This window comes from Sabethes cyaneus, chromosome 2 (assembly GCF_943734655.1).
Source record: "Sabethes cyaneus chromosome 2, idSabCyanKW18_F2, whole genome shotgun sequence".
In the NCBI taxonomy this organism is placed as follows: Eukaryota; Metazoa; Arthropoda; class Insecta; order Diptera; family Culicidae; genus Sabethes; species Sabethes cyaneus.
In genome coordinates, this window is record NC_071354.1 from 30,730,279 (window position 1) to 30,754,222 (window position 23,944).

General features: G+C 41.1%; 1 protein-coding gene across 1 annotated transcript in view; it reads right to left on the bottom strand.

Moving 5' to 3' along the window:
- LOC128737144 (zinc finger protein 226-like) overlaps positions 1–23,102 on the bottom strand; it is a 30,467-nt gene extending 7,365 nt beyond the window's left edge. The window contains exon 1 of the mRNA XM_053831710.1: positions 22,563–23,102. Within this exon, the coding sequence (XP_053687685.1) occupies positions 22,563–22,718 (156 nt within the window). The 5' untranslated portion in view covers positions 22,719–23,102. The remainder of the gene's footprint in view (positions 1–22,562) is intronic.
- Positions 23,103–23,944: the final 842 nt, after the last annotated feature.

Below are 23,944 nucleotides of genomic sequence, written 5' to 3' on the forward strand. Positions count from 1 at the left end.
TACAGGACAGTTACGAGGCAAATCTTCTCAGCTTTACGACAGATTTTCTGTAAGGCTTCCATGTCTAGTTTGCGGGCTTCAAACTCTTCGAGCAGCACTCGATTGCCAACTGCAGTTCCAAGTACCGGGTTTTCATTCGTGCCGAGACACCACGTTCGTAATTCAGCTACCAGCTCCGGATAATTAGCTCGGCTACTTTAGATTTAAATTGGTAGAATTCTTTCTCCTGTAGATCTTTTCTAGCTTCTCAGGTCTTCTGTTATTGGGGTTTGTGTCGTAAAAGAATTTCTGAGTAACAATTTCCTTTATTCAAAATGGTTTGGTCTCTGTCTTATAATATATTTTAATTCAGTCTGTTTTCCTTTCTTACTTAGTGAAAGAGTTTGCACACGATAAAAAAGAGTGGTTGGACGTGATAGGTACCACCCGTTTAGTATTTATTAGTGGGTGTCTCCAAATTTCGAAATCAAAATTTGTGGAATTTCTTATAATAACCTCTAAGAATGGAAGTCTGTTGTTTTGATCCTTCTTGAATGTAAAATTAATATCTGTGGACATTACTGTGTATTTTCAAGAGAGCTTCAAGAAAGCCATCTTGTGTTATAATACAAACATTGTTGTCCACAGCTTACCAGTCGCAACACATGTAATTTATGTAATTTATTTTTCATTTAATTTATTTATTTTATTTTCAATGTTTGCCATAAATGACTCACATAAGAAAGATGACAGGAGACTTCCCATTGGGGTTCCCTTCATTTGCTAAAAGTTTCCTCTAAACTAGAAATAATTTTCCTCCAAACAGTTGGGCCAATCTCAAGTAGCCCTTAATCTTTGTTCTCCACTCATTTCCACTACGTTGTGAGAGTAGCCATAATTTTCTATAAGTTTTACGATTTCGTTCACCGGAACACGTTCAGGAAACAAAATCGTTCCATCAAATGATATCATAATTTCCAATATTACCTGAACCTGAAGTTTTTAAATTTTCAATGAAATCTCCTGTGCTCTTAACTGAACGGCTTGGATTTTTTTTTGGCATAGCTTGAAACACTTTCATCAGCCACTTTGCCACGTCTCCCGTTGTCGTATGGTCCGTTGTTAATTTTCTGAAGCATCTGATCATCATAATCAATTAGTTCTGTCCATCATGACGGTTTTATTACCTTTGTCGGCCTTTAAATAAAATACTGGTTTTTCTCTTCAATTCCTTAATAGTTTTTCATTTTCATGACCAGGGAGCGTCTTATAAATTTCCGAAAAAGTTGTGCGTACTTGTTCAGTTGGAAGTTTTCTACTAGTGGCTGCTGTTTTAATTTCAATTATCGCCGGTTTGACATCTGGTTTTGAAGATACAATATATTTGAGGCCCATATTAAGCCAAACCTGCTTTTTTTTGCTTTTCTGTGAAAAAGTATAAGATCGATTTTCAACAAAATTATCTAACAGATGTACTTTAGCAGCTTCTCTATTACTGTTAATTCGTAGCAGAAGCAAAGGCGGTAGATTTTTGCTAGCATCAGATGTAAAAAGTAACATTCTCTTTGCATTAAGCTTAAAATTTTGCCCATTCTCTTTCCCTCTTATCTTTGCTGGAAAAAGTGTGGGGCTTAATGAGTTAAAGCAGTGGTCCAAGACTGAGCGCTGCGCAAACATATTGTGATTTTGGCATGGATCGATTAAAACACAGGAAAACCCTGTTCTCCATCATTGTATGTATAATCTTTGTTTTTTGTGTTAATGTGTCCCATATCAAGCCAAATTTAAGGCGAAATAATTCGTCATCGAATCTGTAAATTTCAGAAGCAGTTTTTTTGTTTTATTATTATTCAAAACCTGTGTGAATCTTAAAATGCTTTATGAATTATAATCGAATTGAGAATATTCACCCGTCAGATAGTTCATCTCAATCGTTGCTTTTATGTGCTGGCGAAAGCGTTCTCAATATTTGTCGCCGCCCCCTTATGACCAATACTATTGGCAAAGAAGCCTGCATGACTTTGATGCAAGTGAATTTTTAGCGAAATATTCCTCAGATCCTTTACAAAAACCAAGTAAGAATGGTATGGAAAGGGTCCCAAGCTTGTCCGCAAAGTCAAAAGTTTGTGAAAAACTCAGATTTGCTATGTAAATTTGAAAGTACATTTCAACGAATAATCAATATTACACATTTTCTTGGCCTGGAAAGCAAAGTAAAGCCCAGGTGAGTGCAAAACATTTCATTTTAGCAATCTACCATCTGCTTTTATTCGACAGACACCGCAGCCAGCTGTCAGAGTACAAGACAATTGCAAGGCCGGTGCTCTTATTGCTCCGGGTCAAGATTCGGATATGCGAACATGTGATTTGTTGTCAGGCCAGCGTCTTGAGGTCAATTGAGAGGGAATCAACCAGCACATTCAAAGAACCGAGGGCGGGGGGCTATTCGATATCTTGAAGCCTAATCCTTAAGTTGCAACCCATCAAAAAGCTCGGGATTATTTTTGGGAAACAAAAAGTACGAGAGAAAGAGGGATTACTAGTAACCAGTAACCAGTACCGTTTCTGCGCCACATCTTGGAATAAACTTCTGCTCCCAGCGTTCAGTCATGCAGTGAGTCGCCGTGCCATCCTGTATTATCAGTGAAACATTTCATATAGCTTATATAGTAGGGTCAAATGATTTTGGATTAAAATTAAAGCTGGAAACAAAATACAATAACTAAATTACGTGATCCAGGAAAGATTAACTTGACTTGTAGGTTCAAATATGCACTCATTACACGGTACAAAGTTCTTCGCTTTCCGTAAATTCTTCAACCATAATCCCACAAGTGTTTCGTTTCTACACTGTTGGTCGTATGGGTGCTTGCTTACCACCACCATCGAGTCCAATATATGTGTGCCCGTCCATACACATGCAACCGCAAAATATGATGACGTGGAACAGGGCAGGGCAATCAACGGGGACTCGAAACCAGCGCAGCGGGGAGGTTTGCTCAGAAAAAAACTTGCAGTTTGATTGGGTCGTTATATGAGAATTACAGTTTTGATTTTGACTCAGCTTCCATTATGACGATTTTACTACTGTAATACGAATCGACCCTATCCCTCGTTGCTCCAGAGGTTCACTTCTCCACTCCATGGCACGTACGTTGGTTGATGGATGGATGGATTAACTTTCAACGTGGTAATGTTTTGTTGCCAAAATGTTCGATGGTTAAACTGGCTCACGGTAAATAAAAAATCTTGAAATACCAGGGTTGATTAGTTCCAGTATACCTCCTTGCATGGTCTACAGTATTTATTCATAAATTCGTACGACATAGTAACGCCCCATAAGAAGCAAAAGTTCCATCTGGTGTTGTACACCGTTGTTTCACAGGCGGTGCGAGTTGAGTGGCCCTTTTTTATCTTTTCTTCCTTTCCTCTTTGAAAGCAGATACCGAACCGACTTCAGCCACCTCGAACAAACCTATCTAAGGTCGGCGTTATTTAGTTAACAAATTTTAACTTCATCCTACGTATACGAGATGCATGAAATTTTGATTTTCAAATAACTTTTCTTCGGAAGGGTTAGTGATTTCATTAAATTTAACGATATTGTTAAAGAAATTTTACTTTGAGTGGCTTTTGGTACAGCCACAGTGGATAAAATATATATAATCGTAACCATTTTGAATGTTCACATTTACTCTTTTTAAACAACTTTCAGTTGGTTTTCCCAGAAACATCAATTGTCCTGACTACCATCACCAGGTCAGGTTCGAACGTCCGTCAAAAAGTGATCATCCCTACCCGGCACCGTTCACACAGAAAACTTCAAGCCCGGGCCGACCCGATGCTATATATAAAACTTGGATATCATCCACATTTGGTGCCCAGGCAGAAATGGGGTTTTGAATCACCATCATATATACCATACCCACTCATACCATAACCGCAACGCAGCGCCGAGCAGCCGTACAGCAGCAGCAGTGGCAGCAGTGAGCGGTCGTGCTGAACACGTTTCGTCGGCTTGAAATCCCTCGCAGGCAGGAAGGTTGGCAGCCAGGCAGACAGACAGACCGATAGGCAAGCTCGCTACCATTGCCTTCTAGTCACCATTATTCGTGCCGTTCATGGTGAACAGTCGAACTGGTTTCGGCGTTGTACCCTTGGGGAACCGCTACGGCTTACTGGTGGTACCATCGCACACCACCGTGGAGACATGCCGCCAACGTTTTCAGTGCACTTCACCAACAACGGGAACGACCATTTGGTATGTGTTCGTAACCCTCGTGCTCATCGATCGTTTTATGGCGTCGAAATCGAAGAAACAGCGCGCCAGGTCTGGAACCCTCTTGAGAATGCTGACGGGTCCGGGCACAGCTGCTGCCTGCTCGTTGAAACAGCAGTAGATTTTCTTCCCACTTTTCCTACGTCCTTCGTGTTCTCGTTGCAGAGCATCATGAACAACAGCGCAAGCGAAAGGAAGAATCGGGGAAACAAATGTGCCATCAACAGTATTATCATCATCATCATCGTCGTCGTCGTCATCGCCGTCATTGAAAAGATATTTTGCTGAGTGAGCAAAGTGAAGAATCTTGATAGGGCATTTTGGGTGGTTGGTTTCCGTTCGGTTCAGATAAAGCTAGGAGGGATGATGGCTGTACCATGTGTCGAGTGTTTCTCGAGCCCGGGCCAGTGTTGAATACCATCGGAAAAAGCGATTCACTGCATGGATCCGGAGGCTCCGGTTGTCAGGTTCGATGGTTGCAAGTTTCACAGCTAGCACCAGCGGAGACCGACCGGATAAATTCTTCGAATGCTTGCGTGTAGTGGTCTCTAGTGGGATTGAGTTGGGGTTCGGTGTGACTTTTATCGATTTTTCCGAACTTTCTCGAACCAACCGGGTTAGCACGGTAGCAGAGGAGGATATCGTAGGGGTTTTGCTTTGTGAGACATCATTGGTATCCTTCTAAGAAGATTGATTGAGTTCGTGATAACAGTTCGGAAGAACTAGGCTCGGGTTGATGTAGGAATCCGCACGGATTTGTGCTTCTATCTACATACACAGGAGTAGAAAAATCGATTTGAGTTATGTTTTTGAATTGATAATCTGTAGATTAAAAGGGTTCCTCCTAATGACGCTGGGGCTTGCATAGATTTGAAAGCAAGACTAACTAAGAATATGTTTTAAATACCTGATATACTTACTCACAATTAAATAAGAAAATAACACCGGCTAAAATCAACCTTATTCTACTGTGATTTCCTTTTCAATCGCTGCCATGGGAGATTAAAATTTATTTCAAGTTGATTGTATTGAAAATGGCCTGCTATGCTGGCCGGTCCCGCGTCAAGGGCGTCGTTGCATTGGCTTTCAATGGCTGAATTGGATGGCTGCCGAAAAATGGCAGTTACATTTCATACCTGCACATAGCAGTTAAAAAGTTCATCATTTTTCGGATGACTAGGTTCATTTTCTTCTACGAAACCAGTATAGAAATGTTTGATGTTTCAAAGCACGATTGAATAGGGTGTGAAACAATTTGATCACAAGGCCAAAAAGTTAAAGCTAACTGAATAAGTTCGAAAGTGTACACCGAAACCAAAACGTTTTTCTCATTGTTTTGCCGATTAGTGATGATAAATCTAATTAATGAAGAATAACTGGCTATCTCAACTGAGTACCATTTAATGGTGAACTAAATCTTTAAAACTTTGATATTTCAATTTAATCTACGGGTAATAACTTTGCTTCTGTATTTCCCCCAAAACGCAACAGGAATTTATAGGATTATCTGAACGTCATGTCATGTCCGTCATGTGGAGACCAGAAGAGTGAAAGACGACAGCAGGAAAAACACCCCTTTTCGGAAGCAAACCTTTTAGTTCAGACCATGGAGTTGCTGTACGTATTTATCCTGGTGAATAATATTTGATAGCCCGGTTGAAGATAAAGGGTGCTATTTCGATGAAATAGTGGTAGTAACCATCCGACAGTCAATCAATTGGGAGCATTCTGCTCCCACAAGTTGTAATGCAAGCCGATCCGTTGTAAAAGTAAAAAAAACTTATCCATTATTTTCTATTTTATCGAGGTAAAACTTACTTGACACTCCCTTGATTTTAATATGATTAAAGGGCCAAGCCCATCAAGAATTGAAATATAACATATTATTTTATCAGTTTTTTCACATTTGAGAAATAGACCCTCTTGCATTTCTAGTGATTCGACAACGTCTCATTTTTATACTGCAAGGTTGCGTAATCACTGTTTTCCACTAAACATACCATGGGAGCTAAGCGCCTGATGCTCATTCGACAGTCAACTGAACACCCACACTGTCACTGGACATATTGATTTGAAGGCCTTGCAATACAATGTTGGTCAAATACTAACTAACTGGTTTCACAGTTTCAATCAAAATGAACGTGAACCACGGAATGACCAGCCTTGGTTGCTAACGTTCCGGTTTCGGAACTTGGACTTTCTGTTTTTTATACGACCGGCGGACGTCGCAGCCAGCAATTAGAGTGCACGACAATTACTGGGCTAGTACTACAATTCTATTGTTCTATTGACAGCCTCTCCCGGTCGAGATTCGAACATAAGACGTCAACTAGCTTGTCTAACTAGTGCCGCTCCTGGGAGGCAGTGTATGTTCTGCGGTGAGTTTCAGTGCCAAAAAGCGCGACTTATGGTGAAAGACCGTTTTTCATCATACTAAACACGAACGAACCATACTTTAGTTCGATTTTTTTGAGGGTGCATATCTGCGGCATTCAAATTGTTGACACGAGACGAACTTAACACTAGCATCGTTGATTTCTATAATAGAAAAATTTATAGGCGATAAAGAAATCTCACTTGCAGCTTTTCTTGATATTGAGGGAGCATTTGATAACCCCTTCCACAATTCAAGGATTCAAGGATCGACTACAACGACACACATTGTTCGAAAACAGACACTGATGAAGCCTGCAAGTCGTCTAGGCGAAACGCGTATCTGTTGTGAATAAAATAATAGTGGAATTTAATCGTGAAAAAGTTATAACGACATAGTTAACTACTCAGGGGAGAGCCTTATCTTCAATATGTTCCAACACAAAAAAAAAACACAAATGAACTAACAAATCCCGAACCATCAGTAGTTATCAACTTATCAGGGCTCGACCCACATAACAAATTTAATCTTTCATTCCACTGGTATTTATGTACAGTCCCAAGATAAAGCTACAAAAGAACTTGAGTGCAGCACGACCTGGACGTTCGCGGTAATCGACAGAAGCTTTAAACCATAGAGTCGTACCCCGCCTCCCAACACCCCAGACTAAAGAGCACTTGTGCAGTACTTACAGCGGGAATCCGTCGCCAAACCCCAAAAACCGACCGCTAGAAATATTATTATTGTGAATTAAATATAATATAGCATAAGAATTGCCCGTACTCATTGAATGCTCCTTCGGCATCCAAACCGAGTATAGTATCCCGCCTACATCCCCTTACTATCCCTAAAGTCCCGGCCAACCCAAACAATCAGACATTTTTCGAAGATATTTGTCACTTTGCACTCACTACATTAACCCGAACCACCGATTCAACTTAGAACAAGCGTCAATTTTGGATCACAGCAACAAACCAACACGACCACCCATACTGGAAGTATATCATATAGTGACAACGAACAACATCAACAAACGCTCCGACACAGATGGAATCAATATGTGTTACACGGGAATACTGTTGGTTACACCCCGTCGAAATTTGGCAAATCTGGCACCAGTGCCATTCTACACCACTAATCGTTTAGCCATACCTGCTGTCATTTGAGGGATTGTCGCGCGATGATCGGTCAAAGAAGGACAGTGAAAATTGGTGACCGAACGAGCCATAAATACGATAACCATACGGAGACAATCCATATTAGCGGATCCTAACCGAATTAGTGATTTCACTCCTGCTGCGCGTGCGTCTTCCTCGATCGTACACACCCAACGAGTACGTGGTTACCTCGAAGCCGATAACCTCGCCTAGATTCTCTATTGAACACTATTTTCGCTGACCTATCTTCTGGCATTCGGGCTACATGTCCAGCCTACTGTAACTGCCGGTGCCTGATCAGCTTCACAATGTCATCGTATTTATACACCTCGTACAACTCACTTCGAAAACATCTGGGGCGCACTTAGGCGTACAGGAGTTCCAGGTAAGCTAGTCCATCATCTCATCGAGGCTCAGTACGAGACGTTTTCGTGCAAGATTTTGCACGACGGCGTCTTGTCCGACCCCATAAGGGTTACTGCTGGCGTGAGACAGGGCTGCATTTTATCACCGCTTCTGTTTCTCATCGTTATGGATGAGATATTAGTTGGAGCAATTGATAGTAGACCAAATCGAGGATTGCATTGGAATCCTCTAACGCTGGAGCAGCTAAATGACCTCGACCTAGCCGACGACATTGTCTTGCTCGCACAACGCCGAAACGATATGCAGAGCAAGTTAGATAACTTCTCCGAGAGCTCCCAGGCAGCAGGCCTCACAGTCAATGTAGCGAAAACTAAGTCTATAGTAGTGAACACTGACAATTCCACCAACTTCACAGCAGCGGGACAACAAGTTGAGCAGGTAGACGCCTTTCAATATCTTGGTATCCAAACAACGCCCGATGGTGGTACCAAGACTGATATAGCCACAAGGACCAGGAAGGCCAGGAGCGCCTTTGCAGGTCTGCGAAACATTTGGCGCTCAAACCAGATCACTCTACGTACGAAAACCCGAATCTTTAATTCAAACGTTAAATCCGTACTGCTGTATGCCTACGAAACGTGGTGCGTCTCAGCGGAGACAACGCAAAAACTGCAGGTATTCATTAACCGGTGCCTGCGATATATTATTCGTGCCTGGTGGCCTGATAATTGGATATCCAATGAGGAACTCCATCGTCGGTGTCATCAACGGCCGATAGCCTCAGAAATTCGTGAACGTAGGTGGAAGTGGATCGGACACACCTTGAGGAAAGGAGCGAACGAGGTTTGCAGAGAAGCACTCGACTGGAATCTACAAGAACAGCATAGAAAAGGCAGACCCAGAGGCTCATGGCGACGCAGCTTAGCCAACGACATCCGGGCTGTAGACGAGAACCTGTCCTGGCGACAGGTAAAAGCCATGGCGGGTAACCGTCAGCAGTGGAGATCTCTGATTTCATCCCTTTGTTCTGCCGGACCGGCGGACATGGACACATAAGTAAGTAAGTAAGTACAACTCGTGGTTCATGTGTCTACGCCACTCGCCGTTTCCCTCCTTGCCGTCAAGTATTGACCGCCAAGTTTTTGTTCAAATACCCCAAGTACACGCCGATCTGCTTCTGTCAACGTCCATGATACATGACCGTAGAGGACCACCGGCAATATTAATGTTTTGTACATAGCTAATTTTGTACGCATCCCCAAACTTCGTAACTTTAGCTGGCTACGGAGTGCGTAGAAAACCCTATTTGCAGCAGCAATACGTCTCTTCACATCTCCGCTGACGTAATTGTCGCATAGTACCAGAGTTCCCAGATATGTGAATCCGTCGACAACCTCGTACCGTTCCCCATCTATTTCCATCCATATTTCCAGATCCAACATCATTCAGACTTCCACGCTCTCTGCCAGCAACTATGTACTTCGTTTTGGTAGTGTTTATGATCAATCCGATTCTCACAGGCCTCTACAATAGCTCTACGATCAATACCAACAATGTCGATGTCATCTGCATAGCCTAGGAGCATGGGCGATTTAGTGATGATGGTTCCATTCCTTGGCACGTCTGCTCTTTGTATCACCCCTTCAAGTGCCGTATTAAACAGTAGGTTAGAGAGTGCATCGCCTTGTTTCAATCCGTCTAACATCACGAGCGCATCTGATATTGCACCAGCTATTCTGACACTTGATTTTAATTTGTCTAGCGTTGTACGACACAGTTTTGTTAGCCGTGTTCGAGCATTATTTGCCATAATTCATTTCTTTTCACTGAATCGTACGCTGCCTTAAAATCCACAAACAAATGGTGAGTCCGCAAGTTGTATTCTCGAAATTTGTCAAGGATTTATCGCAAGGTTCGACATTTGATCCGTAGTCGATCTTCCTTCTCGAAAACAACACTGATAATCGCCGACAAAGGATTCTGATAACGGTGTCAATCTGTTGAACAGAATACGGGAGAGTACCTTATAGGCGGAATTTAGAAATGTTATGCCCTGATAGTTACTACAACCGAGTCGGTGTCCCTTCTTGTATATCGGGGAAATGAGACTATCAAGTCAGTCTGAAGGCACTTCTTCTTCCATCCAGTTTTTTTCGATCGTGGCACGGATTGCTTTATGCAGCTGCTCACTTTCCACTTTCAGAAGTTCGGTCGAAATTCCGTCCTTCCCTAGGTGCTACATTCCGTTATCGAAACTTGACCGTCGGTTTTTATACGACAAACTTCGACGCCAGCTGTTAGAGTACAGGACAATTGCAGGGCCATTTGCTACGATCCTATTGCCTCTCCCAGCCGAGATTCGAACAAACGACGACTGGCTTATTAGGCCTGCGTCTTACCTCGAAAAGTTAACTTAAAATAGTGTTTAAAATCTATTTCTTAAACCTATTAGTAAACCTATTCGCCAAGTGCTAGTGTTCTAATTACTATACTTACTAAAACGGTGAGAAACGAGTTAAAATAGTGGATTTATCTTAACCTTTTTGTGCTTAAGTTCCTAAAGTGTATAGATTAGCTACTCGAACTTCTGCAGCTCGGAAAGAGTTTAACGAACGCGAAATGAATAGTACTGTTAACGTAAATTCAACTGTACCATTACCGTTGAAAGGTGAGACTTAAACCTAAAGTGTGTAAGTTAACTAGTAAACAAACTTAAACCTATCGATTTCTTAAACCTAAAAATATGGTTGGATATTACTTCGAATCTAATTAGTTAGTCACGGAAAACAGCGAGAATCACCAAAAATACATGCTATATATTAGACTACTAAAATCTTAAATTCAACATAACTGTACGTTTCAAAGAATTTTATAACCTTATAACCTTTTATTGGATCATTCTTGCTCTGACCAACATTACTGTGTTTGAACTAACTAATAGAATTTCGACAAAGACGATCAACACTTTGTAATTATTACAAAGGTACAATCAAATTATAACTCAGACAACAACAGCTAATGAAAACACACATTGTAGAAGCCCTGATGAAGATCCAAAACGGGATCAAAACGTTGGCGTAAAAAGAAAAAAATTATCGTCTACTATAATTTAATGACTAAATGGTCAAATACACAACTGTTCGATCAATGTAACGTCTTCAATAGAATGCAATCTATTCTAAACAACACACTTAATTGGAGTTACTTGAAGGGACTAAGTGTTAACTATTATAAAATAGTTATATGCCACTTACAAGGAAGATGAAATACAGTACTGAGACTCTATAGCTGGGGGAAGTTCAATTGGAGCTATACAAGCATACTAAATACTTGGATGTTCTGCTTGGTCATAAGCTAAAACGAACATCTATGCAGTTTCAAAAGTAGGACTTTTTAAGGACTAAGCAGTGCACTAAAGAGAGAGAATAAAGACGAAGCAAAATTTACAAGTAACAAGTAAATAACAAATTGCTTAAATCTCAAATCCAATCGAAACTGCATTGGTTTTGGTTTAGCTCTCTGCCCATACGGCATCTGTTTAATATCAAATGTTTAAGAACATTCCGCCGTTAAAGCCCATATTTTCGAAAAAAAGAAAATCGAACTGAGCCACTATGCCTCAACGTCGTCAGCTTCTCTCTTCTCTGTCAAATTTCTATCGGTACACGGCAGGCAGGCTCCCATACAAAAGAAACACTCATTTCTACATAATTCGAGAACTAATCAAGCAAATTGAACCAAATTTGGCATGTAGGAGTTTTTGGAGGTAAGATTTTTTTCTATGGTGACACGAGACCCCTCGCCCCTCTGAAAGAGAGGGAGTGGCTGTCATACAAATGAAACATAAATTTCTGCATAACTGCAGAACTAATCAAGCAAATGGAACGAAATAGAGGTTAAATTTGAAGAAAGGGAAGAAATGTTTCTATGGTGGTTCAAGACCCCTCCTTCTTCTGGAACTAAAACATAAAATGTGTATTTCTCGGGTAAAAAGTATGTTCTTAGTCAAGAAAGGGGGATGCTTGAGCTACCCTCAGTGCTACATTATGCACAAGAAGTGAATCTAAGGTTATACAAAAGAAATGTGTGTTTTAATGTGTTGTATGAGAAAATAATTAGTGTGTGAAAGGTGGGAAATACCTGGTTACAGTATTACATTAATTAATCAGGACCGTACTATATAAATGCCCTAAGCTGACAGCAACTTCGACATGAAAGTTCACAAATCAGAGCATGCTCTGCAGTTGCCTCGTGCCTTCATAATCATTTAATCAGGCCGCCCAGCAGGAAGGTAAACGCTCAGGGTAAAACTATATATATAGTCATATACAATACATGACTATAGATAAAACATGTATAAAATGATTAACTCTTAGCTGAAAACGCTACATGTATAAAAGCAGGTATACATTTGCAATAACGTGAAAACTATAAAACTAATATCTTGATTACAATTTTCGATGTAAAAAAACAGAAATTTCTTCCAATGGTTTCAGTTTGCCGTAAATATCTGATGTAGGTATCATATTATTAGCAGCGTAAATTATATTGAAGTCTTTGCAGTGCAGTGCTATGGATTGCCTTCAGTAACTGGTTGAATCTTAAAGAACAGTCATATCTCAGGTAGATACTTACTATAAGATCCGATTGAAAAAGCTCAAAGTTAGCTTTTCACAATGGTTTCCGAGTTTTGTTTCCTGACTAGCACAGTTCGGTTATAACGCCAAAATGAAAGCATTGGATTTCCCTTTCGAGCTAGCTGCCCTGGCCTGGCTCAATGACACTTGTCCCACTGACTTGCAACTGTTCCCGTTCATCGTACCCGATAAACGCAACCCATCATGCTCATCTCTCACGCATAACTTTGTGAAGAATTGAAAATAACACGTAGGTATCACATGACAGTACGCTTCTGGCGCCCGTCTTTAAATTGGACGTCAGGCAAGACGTTTCCGTTGCGGTGCGTTGGTAAAAAGGGGAACGGAAAAAGCCTGTTCTTTATTATCGCCATTCCAAGCTCAATGGTTGTGGGTTTATTCCATGTTTGTTGGATAATAAATGAAACCGAAACCAAGCGAATATTTTGGTATGATTGTTCTGTAGTCGCGACCAAAATAAAATTTTCAATCTGAATTGGAGAGGATCGCGCGTTGCTGGCAGCGTAATTGGAATCACCAATCAAACATCGCACATCCCTATTTTTGTGCGGCATTTATTCCCGTCGAGTATGAAACTTTCGATTACGCCATCGGCAGAGTGAATGTATCACCCGCTAAACCCATGATCCCTTATCAACCTGACCCAGTCAGCACAATTCCGATCCAGCAAAGCTCAATCCCAGGTAGCAATATTTCCCTCCGTTGGAGGCGAACTTTTCTATGGCAACCGTGCAAAAAACGACGCCCGCTGAAGTTTCGGTAAAACTGGTCTGCTGAGATCGATCGAATTCAAAGGATGTGCAGGTACACATTCCTACTGATGGCAATGGCGATGACGATGACGGTGATGAGGATAATAACGTTTCCCAACCGACACCGTTGACGGACCAGGGGAAAAGCAGAGGGGAAGAGCGTAACCCAAACCATTATTGGGGCACGATGAAAAAGGGTCGGCCAAGATAATGCTCTTAAACCCCCCCGGGGATGCAGCAGCAGCTGCTTGAGCCGTGTTTCGAAGCTCCGGGCGAGATGATGTTCCGACGAAACGATAGGACCGAATCAATACCGCTTGCTTCGCCCTGCTTTTGCGCATTTTCAACGAAGCCAACGACGATGCTACTGATGTGATGATGGTGACCCGCAGGCCAGACAAACAATTTCCTCGCATAGCCGCCATCGAACGAGCAAAACAGGCAGTCAACGTTCTGTATTTGGCTCAACTGGACTCTGGTCGAAGTCGAATACAACAAGCCAAACAAAACGGAACACCAACTTTTTCATTACCTAGTCTGATTGTGTTGAGCGGTACTGAAACGTACCTCGACCATGGTATGGTATTCAAGTTAGGTTATTGTAGCTGTTCCTCTTCGTCGAGCGGACCAACTGCGCAGTTTTCGTACAGAGAAACACAAACACATACAAACGCACTTGCGGATGTGAGAATGTGAGAAGTACGAAACGAACAGTGAATACAGCCGTAGATGGCTTTGATTGCTATTTCTGGATAGCCCCGGAGAACGTACGTTTCAACTAGGGATGGACACGCAGCACTGGTTGAAGTTGCTGGCAGGCAGGCAGCGAATTCCGGTTCGTCATCGTAATTCGATAGATGTTTTAGCTGGCATGATGTCGCCGCGTGGGTTAACCACATGATATTCTAGATAATTGTTAATTTGTCGTTGGTTTGCCGGTGCAGTTTTTCGCTAATATGGCTAGTACATATATGGAAACATAATACGGAAAACTTACATAGAACACAATTTTAGGGTACTGTGAATTATATGATGTTAATTGTTATATTAGGTACTCAAACTCCATCTAAATCAATCTCAGTTCTTGGTACGATAACCGAAAGTCTGAATTTAAAGAAATTTACCAAAATAAAGTAAGAAAATCCAAAAATTGCTGCCTATTTAAGATATTCTCGTTGAAAGAACATTCATTAAATGATTTAAAGAATTTCAGAAAATAATTTATGTTTCAGTGGAAATTCTGAAAAAAAATTAAATAAAAAATGAATGAACTTCAAATTTCGAAATAGAAAATAATTAATATTTTGTTATTAGGTACATAATTGATTTTTATGTATGTAAATTAGGTTTGGAAAAATGTTTTTTTATTCAATGTTGCCAAAGGAAGTATATTCCAATCAAAAAAGCAGTACGTATTTTCAAAATTGGAGAGTTTAGAAAAAATAAAGTAACCTCGTGGCGGACTAACAACATAAATTATTATCCAATAAATCTGAAAAATAGTAATACAGAGGCATGCCCGTATAGCAGCTTTCTCTATTTGCTACCTGAGTAGAAAAATCATTCAGGTATCAAATACCGTATTAAATAACTCAAATGGGAATATATCTCATTTATCCCTGAAGTTTCTAATAGAATATCTGTCTCTTTCAACTATCAGAACCTGACATATTCGAAGCACTCAAAGGACCTCGAAAGGACCGGGATCTAAAAGGATACTCCGGGCCTGCCATACGCAGGGCATAAATAAACCTTGTCTCCAAATATCTACAGTCGAACCTTGGGTCTCGTTTATGCAACCGACGCACAGTGGGACAGCTTCAAAAATAGTGAGACATAAGTAGATTACCATTACAAAATTTGCTAATTTAATTCAGAGAACATGCGAAAGCGGTACAAAACTATGGTTTCCATAGTTTTCAGCTTTAAAAACGATTGCCTTCATGGTAACTTTTCTCAGATGTTCCACAGTGTTCCGCCCTAAGTTGTACATGGTGGGATACAGCATAAATTGATTCACAAAAAATAAGTGAGATTAGCTGCTCATAGCTGCTCTCCCCCGAGATACACCCCCTTAAAGATTACATGTAAAAATTAAAAAACCAGTGATAGCTGCTAAAGGGAACAAGATAGAACTCTACTGTCTTCGACCAAAATGGGTAATTTAATGTGATTAGTAATTTCTTAGAACATTTGAAAAGCATACGAAGCGTTATAAAATGTCCCTAAGAGTTTGGCTCTATAACTTCTTTCATGTAAGAGATAGAAATCTTCAGTATTTAGTAGTACCGATAAATGCCACTTTCCGTTACTTGTTAATCTGCGATGTCCTTCGCTAGTTGAATTTAGCGATTTGACAGATGGAAGAGACTTCGACAAAACCTCACAAAGTTCTGGTCGTTTGTAAACGAGAAGCACAAGAAGAGTGGTCTTCATTTTCATTTTCATTTTTGAATGTATATAAGAGGGACATAGGACCAGGTCTCCAGTGACGAAACACTGTCCATACTACATCAAGAGAGGGAATAGGTTCGCATGACAGAATACTAACCGTAGGAGTCAAAATTTCAAAAGCAGTGGTTCTGTTTGGAACAAAAATTTTGTTCACGAAAATATATTCGCTGTGTTCAGATTGGCAGGAAAAATGCACTGAATACGTTTCTATAAACAGAACCCTGCTTTTGGGCCCAAAAACTGCTTCCGAAATTGGGCTTTCCGACGAAAAGTTAATGACTGTTAGTTTCTCGTTAATGCCAGATAGTGAGAATAGTTACTGAATTGCTACGGGTCATAGTCAAAGGTCTGTTTTTACATCCAAAATTAGCATTAACGTCCTTTGGATTTCGGCCGAACAACGTCTTTTTTACGACCAATTTTTATACGTCCTTTCATTGGTGGACGTTAAACGAGTCTTGGGTGTACTTTCAAAAAGTGGAAAAGACATTTTAACATACAATGCGACCGACTTGCTTTGTCCTTAGTGCAATGTGATCATCCAACAAATGCTCCGAAATGACTAAGGAAGCTCATTTATTATGAGAAGGCAAAGGCGAAGTTGTCGTGGCAAACTGTCGTATACAGTTGGGATCCCATTTGAGATTCGACCGTACGATGACTGGTTTTATGATCCAGTAAAGCAGCCCGAAACTTGTTGAGGAGCAGGTAGGATTTAGCTTCAATTTACTGTGAATCCACTGAACAGCCAGGGGGGCTCCGTAGCCGCAAGGTTACCGAGTCTGCTTTGACAAGCGAGTGGTCGTGTGTTCGAATCTTAGTAGAATCAAGCCACTCGATGTCAAGTGACTTTAGCATGGGTTTATTCGCAGGCCCCTCCACATACCCTTCCTTCATGCTGAATTCTATATATTTACCCACTGAAGCCTCCTGACAGTGCAAATGTCCCTCCTATAGTTAAATGGTCAGAGGTACGAATGAGTCCTCGCCAGGGACGGCTATAATATGGTATAGTGCTGGCAGCGAAGAATAAGTGGGTAAAGTAAATAAGGCTTTGAAGGATAAACCCCAATACACACAAGCACGCATAAATTTAATAAGCATATCGCTCACTCAATAGCGATTATAGCAAAAAGAAATGCACTGCAGGTCATACAGCAAACACCCGGCCGATATTACAATAGATCAACTATACTGGTCGCAGTAATGAGTCCACAGATGGAAAAAACACACCTACAAGATATCTGAAGTGGATGCACCACAGGCAGCAAGCAAGCACGGTCAGTAATCCCCAGTAATGGACCCTCACAATACCCTCAAACTGACCAGGTCAGATCTGCAGTCAGACCTGCTCAACTCCGCTCTAATTGACGCATACTACACGTAGTATTAAATTATACAATGCTTCATTCTACCACTAAAGCTAAATTTTTCTACCTTACATTCTACACATAGAACTAACATATAAGCGGTCGCTGAAGGATCCGTTGAACCATCTATCCATGGGAGGGACCAGAAACACAAGAAGAGTGGTCTTCCAGCTAAAATGTTTTTTGAAGATCATCTAGCAGATTGGGAGATACCTGCGACTTATTTGCTCAACAGACACATTCCAGCGTTACGGGACACAATTAGCACCCATTGTTACCGTATGAATCGCCTCCTGTTTCACCAATTTTTTGGCAAATACCTTGTAAAATATTTATTTAAAGAGTACTTTATTTTCCACTAGAATGCCAGGGATTTGATGAAACAGGAACCGATCTGCATAGTAGGGATAGTGTCCCGTAGCGCTGGAATGTTTTCAGCGACAGTTATGTATCAACTGAAGAGATACAGGATGCTTGATTTAGAGAACTTCAACATTTTTTCTCTGAGAAAGTTATGAATGCTCTAAATAAATTGAAATCATTAGCAAATCTTGATTCGAATGGAATTCATGCTGTACTCGAAAAAATTGACAACCCTGCATGAAGGTGAACACAAAATGCATTCAGCGCATACAGTTTTACTTCTGGAAGAAATCTTTTATGTGTCAGCCCATGGGCATGACTCTGAGCTGTTGACAGTGTTTGTTTTTCTCAGTTTTCTACTCTTCAATATAATTCATTCATGAATTGCAGTACTAAATGATTGCTCAGGTTAGATAGATCGTCAATTTTCTTGCTCTTAACTTATATTTTGGGTCTCAAAGTTTAGTTGAATAGCCGTTTTCGGCATGAACCCAAGTGATTCATACGAATCGTTAATTTCAGGTTTAGCTGTACTAGAATGAGCAGTATATTCCATTAATTCTGGCATATTGCATAAATTGAACTTGAATTGGGATTCCTGTACTCATAAGTGATGCAGTATAGCACAATGTTACTTGTAACTATCTCAACTGATCATCACGGGTTCTATCCCGGTCATTCAATGAACAAAAACTTAGTTGAATTTACTCAATTTTGTATCCAGCATATCGAAAACGGAGCCCAGGAGAATATACTATTTACACCGATATTAAAGCTGCGTTCGATCGTGCTACTCGTCAACGTGTCAGCTTTTAGTGACGGTAAAAACGCGCCTAGGAGCTTCTGACACATTAGTGCGTGTGCTACATATTGTTACTCTCCAACCGCCTTCTGTCAGTCAGTATCGGGAGTTCCAGATTAAATCAGGCGTGCCACATGGAATAATATGGGACCGCTGTTTTTTAGCTTTCCTTCAACGACGTCTGCCTAGGACTTTCACCTAATTCATATAGGCTTACGATCTGAACATCTTGATCGTCATACTGCCGAAGGACGATGGTAGGCAGTTTCAATAGTTAGTTGATTAGTTTTTGAAATCGTGTACTTGCAATCGATTTACTATCAGTGCAGAAAAGTGGTGAGTAATTAGGTTTAGCAAAACAATCTCCTTTGGACTACTGCTACACAATTGTTTGCCAGCTAATTCGGCGAAAGACGTAAATTCAGTAGTGAACAAACCACAATATAGCCCACAAGAATTTGGGCTGTTCTAAGGAGTTTCATAAGATCACCATTACGGTTCCTTCTGTGGAGTAATTCGTTCGAACTTCCATCTATAGATTGTTAGGTATGAACACTTTGGACAAAATAAAAAACTATTTACTGCAATTTTTTTTATGGTGAAATAGACGCACTCAATATTTTGTGCGCAAGTGAACATAAACGCAGCTTCGAAGTCTCTGCGATCAAGCATGTTTTACGTTTACCATTCCATCGGACGACCTAGACCAGTGGTGCCCAGGCATAGGCGTGGTGCGGGCCAAATTAGATAGTCCCATGACTCCGCGGGCCGCAATGACCTCTGGCCATTTCTGCGAATAACAAGATGTTACATAGGCGGCAGCAAAAGCCGATTTTTAGGAATCAACACAAGATTTAAACTGGTAAGCAATCAGATCTACAACATGCACGAGATATTACGACTGATCTGAGTGACCTCTGTGTAATCAAAAAAAATATTTATAAATCCGCCATTCCTCAGACCAGTCCGCGGGCCGCACGAAATATCACGAAGGGCCGCATGCGGCCCGCGGGTCGCGGTTTGGCCATCACTGACCTAGACGATCAAAATTATAAGTAGTAGCAAATTCAGCAAGGAAAGGGAAATTCGCACTCAGTAAGATGCTAATTCTTTCGGAGTAGAGTACCAACTACAAAGAGTTATGAAGGGCGGATATTATGAAACGACTAAAACACGGTAGGGTACACTAAGTCGGCCAGCGTCCAGTAAAAACTTCATTCAGCAAAGAACCCGATGGCCCTCGTACCCGTTGGTTGAGCGCTGTTGACGAGGTTACTAGTTACTAGAACAGCGGGCGTTAGGGACGATTGGAGGATAGCAGCCCAAACCTAAAACAAAGGTGGGGACGCATCCTAAATTCGGCACTGATTCGATAATTGGATTGTTAAACCAAAACAATTTTGTTTTCAGATCCTCCCGTCCTACTCCCTCTGTTTGCCTTCCCATCCTTATCAGGTAAATTATGACACGGTTAAGATAGAAGCAGAAAGGCAGAAAGCTTTCACATGATTATGTAAAACATGCTGCTCGAGCCATAAATGCTGGTATATGATATCTAGAGAACGCCATACAGTGGAACAGATTCGGAAAGTAGGAAAAGGCGGACATCAGCTTTCAATAGTTGCTCAATAGCGATCTTGTAATACTCTTGAGCATTCTTAGTTTTCCTTAAGTTCTTTGATATTGATGGACAAAGACCATATGCCAAAGCGGAATTACTTTGATCACAAATTACGTGTTCTTGACTTTATTCGCACCGATCTAAGAGATGGCTAAAGCTGGACGGATACGATCGGCAGGGTATGTTACAAGAATGTTGGACAACCCTGCAACGATGGTGTTTGCCTCAAGTCCGGTGGAAACAAAACGACCAGGATCGCAGTGAACAAGATGGTTAGACCAGGTGGAGCGAGATTCGACGGAGAATACTCGGTGTCCGAGGAATTGAAGAGCGGTAACCCATAACCGAGTAGATTGGACAAACTGTGTTCAACAGGCTTTGTCTTAGAACGGCAAGCCACATAAGTAAGTACTATAGAACCACAGATGGATCAAGAGAAGATAACATTGTAGAAATTTTCCTGTTACAATACGGTCAATCTTCCCTATAGAGGTCTCTGGTCATGGCGGAATCAAAGGAAACGAAATTTCTGATCAAGTGGCAAAGAAATGTCATCCATGCAATTCATAGGGCCTAACCCTTTTTTGGACTATATTCCTGTCCTGTGCTCTCAAAATGGAACTGGAAAATTACCTCGAATGCCAGGCAATTAAAGAGCTTTATAAAACCAAATGCTCTTCAAGCACAAAAACAATTAATCCTCTCAAAATTCGACTTGAGTACATACACCGGTTTGATGACAGGACACTGTCCTTGTAAACATCACCTAAAACTCATTGGTTAACGAAGCTGGCTGTTGCCTTTGTAAATGTTGAGATTGAAAGCTCCGAATATTTGTTGTGCGACTGTGTTGCACAGAAACGATGTAGATATCTTGATAAGGATATGACTATGCTGCTCCCAACCAGGAGACAAATTTCATGCGGAATGTATCAACTGATTAGGACAAATACCTACAGTGGTGGAAGTAGTTAATCAAACTGCTGCGAAAATTGGTTTATTTCTGTCCGCATGGTACCTGGACCTTATAACCGCATATCAATTATAAGGTTTTCCCGGACCTGGTGCTTCAGATCATTTCTCAGCCTAACAATAGACTCTAGTCAGCCCCGTTTTTGCGCTCTTTCGTTTCTATCATTTTATGGTCTAATTGTACCTTTGCTTTGGCAACCATAGAACAGACGAAAAATTCAAAAGCAGTCATAGTAATTCTAAACTAAATTATTCTGAATATACCTAAAATTTTTAGTTGGTACAATCTACTTTCTCAAAACGAATCAAATACAAGTTGGTTTGTTCATATACCTAAAGCGGCCGGAATATATTCAATTCGTTTGCATACCTACACAATGGCGAGATACGCTAACCGTATAATAAAAGTATTTTCAAATCAGTTCTTGCTGAACAAATGTGGCTATTGTGGCATTGAGCTTTACGTGGCTGTACTGTAGGAACTCCGCCCAGATGTCGTAAGAGTTCATGTTAATTCTTCTTGACCTAGTAAATTCCGAACACCCCTAGTTTAGCAAACCAATTGAAACCTGAGTTGGGATTAGAACAACCCAGCAGAGGTAAAACCAACCCGAGCAAGCGAACGAACGAACGAATGAACGTGGAAAAGTACGAACGAGCGAATGAACGGACGGACGTCTGAACAAACGAGACAAATAACCCACGGTTCTGCGCCGTACGTACAGCCACCCCAACCAAGCGCACGACGAAAACAAGTAGAAGCAGAAAGGTCTTTCGATCCCCTGCCTACTACTACTACCCGGCTAACTGCTTGAGCAAAACTTATTCCTTCTGAAAACCCAACTGAATAGACGACCCTTTTATGTTACCCTCCTAAATCTACCTTGCCTATTGTAGTTGTGGCAGTGTGCGGTAGAAGATTATATGATGATAGTCGGTTTGGTACTTCGGTGTACCTATTCTACCGAACCATTTTTCTGATCCGACGCTATCGCCCCGTATCCCACATGGTCTTTTACTCTTGGACCGAATACCAAATGTGTGCTGTACAACTCAGGCCGAAACTAAATATATCCCAACCCGACATCGAACACGACGAGTAACCAACACCAATGAGAATATAAAAGAAACCCTCAGCGGACTAAATGACCCTCATCAAAAATAAGAGCTCTTCGCTTGCCTCCCACATGAAGCTCTCCGTCGTGCTCTCGGTAGAGCAAATTACGATCCCATGGGTTATTTGGACCCGTTTTAATGGAGCTACCCATGCCATAGCGCCTACACCCCAAACCCGTAGATAGCTGGACTGCGTCCAAATAGCCCACACCCGTGGGGAAGCTCCACAAAACCCATGGAATATCGATTTTCTGCTAGGTACCTAATAATTCTTGGAAATAGCTATTGGCTACACCTACCTTAACCGTGGTACAGTTCAGTATCTTGGTCACAACCGTGTGCGGGGCAAACGGGTTTCCGCCGCGCACCGGAAACAGCGGCAGCATGTCACTTCCATCGGATACCGTCAGACAAAGGCGGCAAATATTTTCGATGTTCTTCGGGAGGCTTATCATGGTGCCGGTGGGTTTATCTCAACTGGCACAAAAATCACTTTTCACTCGTACACGTAGCGAGCAGATCTTCTATTTTTGCATCCAAACTATTCGATTGGAACGAGCGGCGTCTGGGGGCGCAGCGGACTGCGATATTCATTCACTAACTGCACTGATATCAAATTTATAAGCAGGTCTAATGTTTACGACAGTGAAAACATCTCACGTAAAAACACTCACACAACAAGTGTACGCGCCTCCCGGTCTTTCCCTTCGTACGGTATGCGCACTGTTTCGTTTCCTTGCTCGAAGGGAGATGTGATGATGGCGATGATGATAGATCACACAGTTCAAGCAGATGCTAATACACTCAGCAGGAGATGCTAAACGAAAACACAAATTTTACGTCTGTTTGCTTCGACGGATGAAACAAAAGTGATGAACGCGATCCACCGACTGAAAACAACAGCGATCACAAGTCTCTGTTTGCGAACCATGCGAAGAGACAGAAATGAGAAAAGCGAACGGTAGGTAAAAGAACAGCGTAGAATCGACAATTCCGCTAGCAGGTAGCTGGAGACTTTACCGATGAGCTTGTTTGCTTAACTATAAACCTTTGCACGGTGCCTAACCTCAACTCTGGTTTGACGTTTTTGTGTGTTTTGTTTTGATTCCCTTTGTAACCTAATTTTATTGCTAGTGGATTTACTACTTGTAATTCGTACCACTTGTTTGTGGAAACCGGAAATACCCGACTTTACCGAGGTAGGAAAATGATAACAGTTCTGCACAACATATATTTTTGTCCTTTTTGCAGTTTTTTGCTTCTGGGTCTATCGAATGAGTAATCAAAACAAACCCCACAACACTGTCAAACCTGGGACGAAAAAAAACGCACTGACATCTGCGTGCAATGCTTTATTGTTTGATTGTAGTTATAGACCATGTTATATGACAAGCGACAAGGTAACGTGCTGATATTCATATTGCGCATTCACGTGCTGGTATTTATTTTGACAATCTAGAGATGACCGGGAAAGTAATATCAATATCAGCAATGTTGTTAGTTCGTAAAATGGTCTATTCTTTTGTGTCAATAAACCCCAATAATATAAATTAACTTTAGAATGAAATAATTATCTTTATTTAAATTTGGTTATTGATCTAATTTATTATTTAAACATTAATAAAAATATCTAGGGGAACTGTGGGTAAGACGGACAGGTTAAGAAGAACAGCTAATGTAA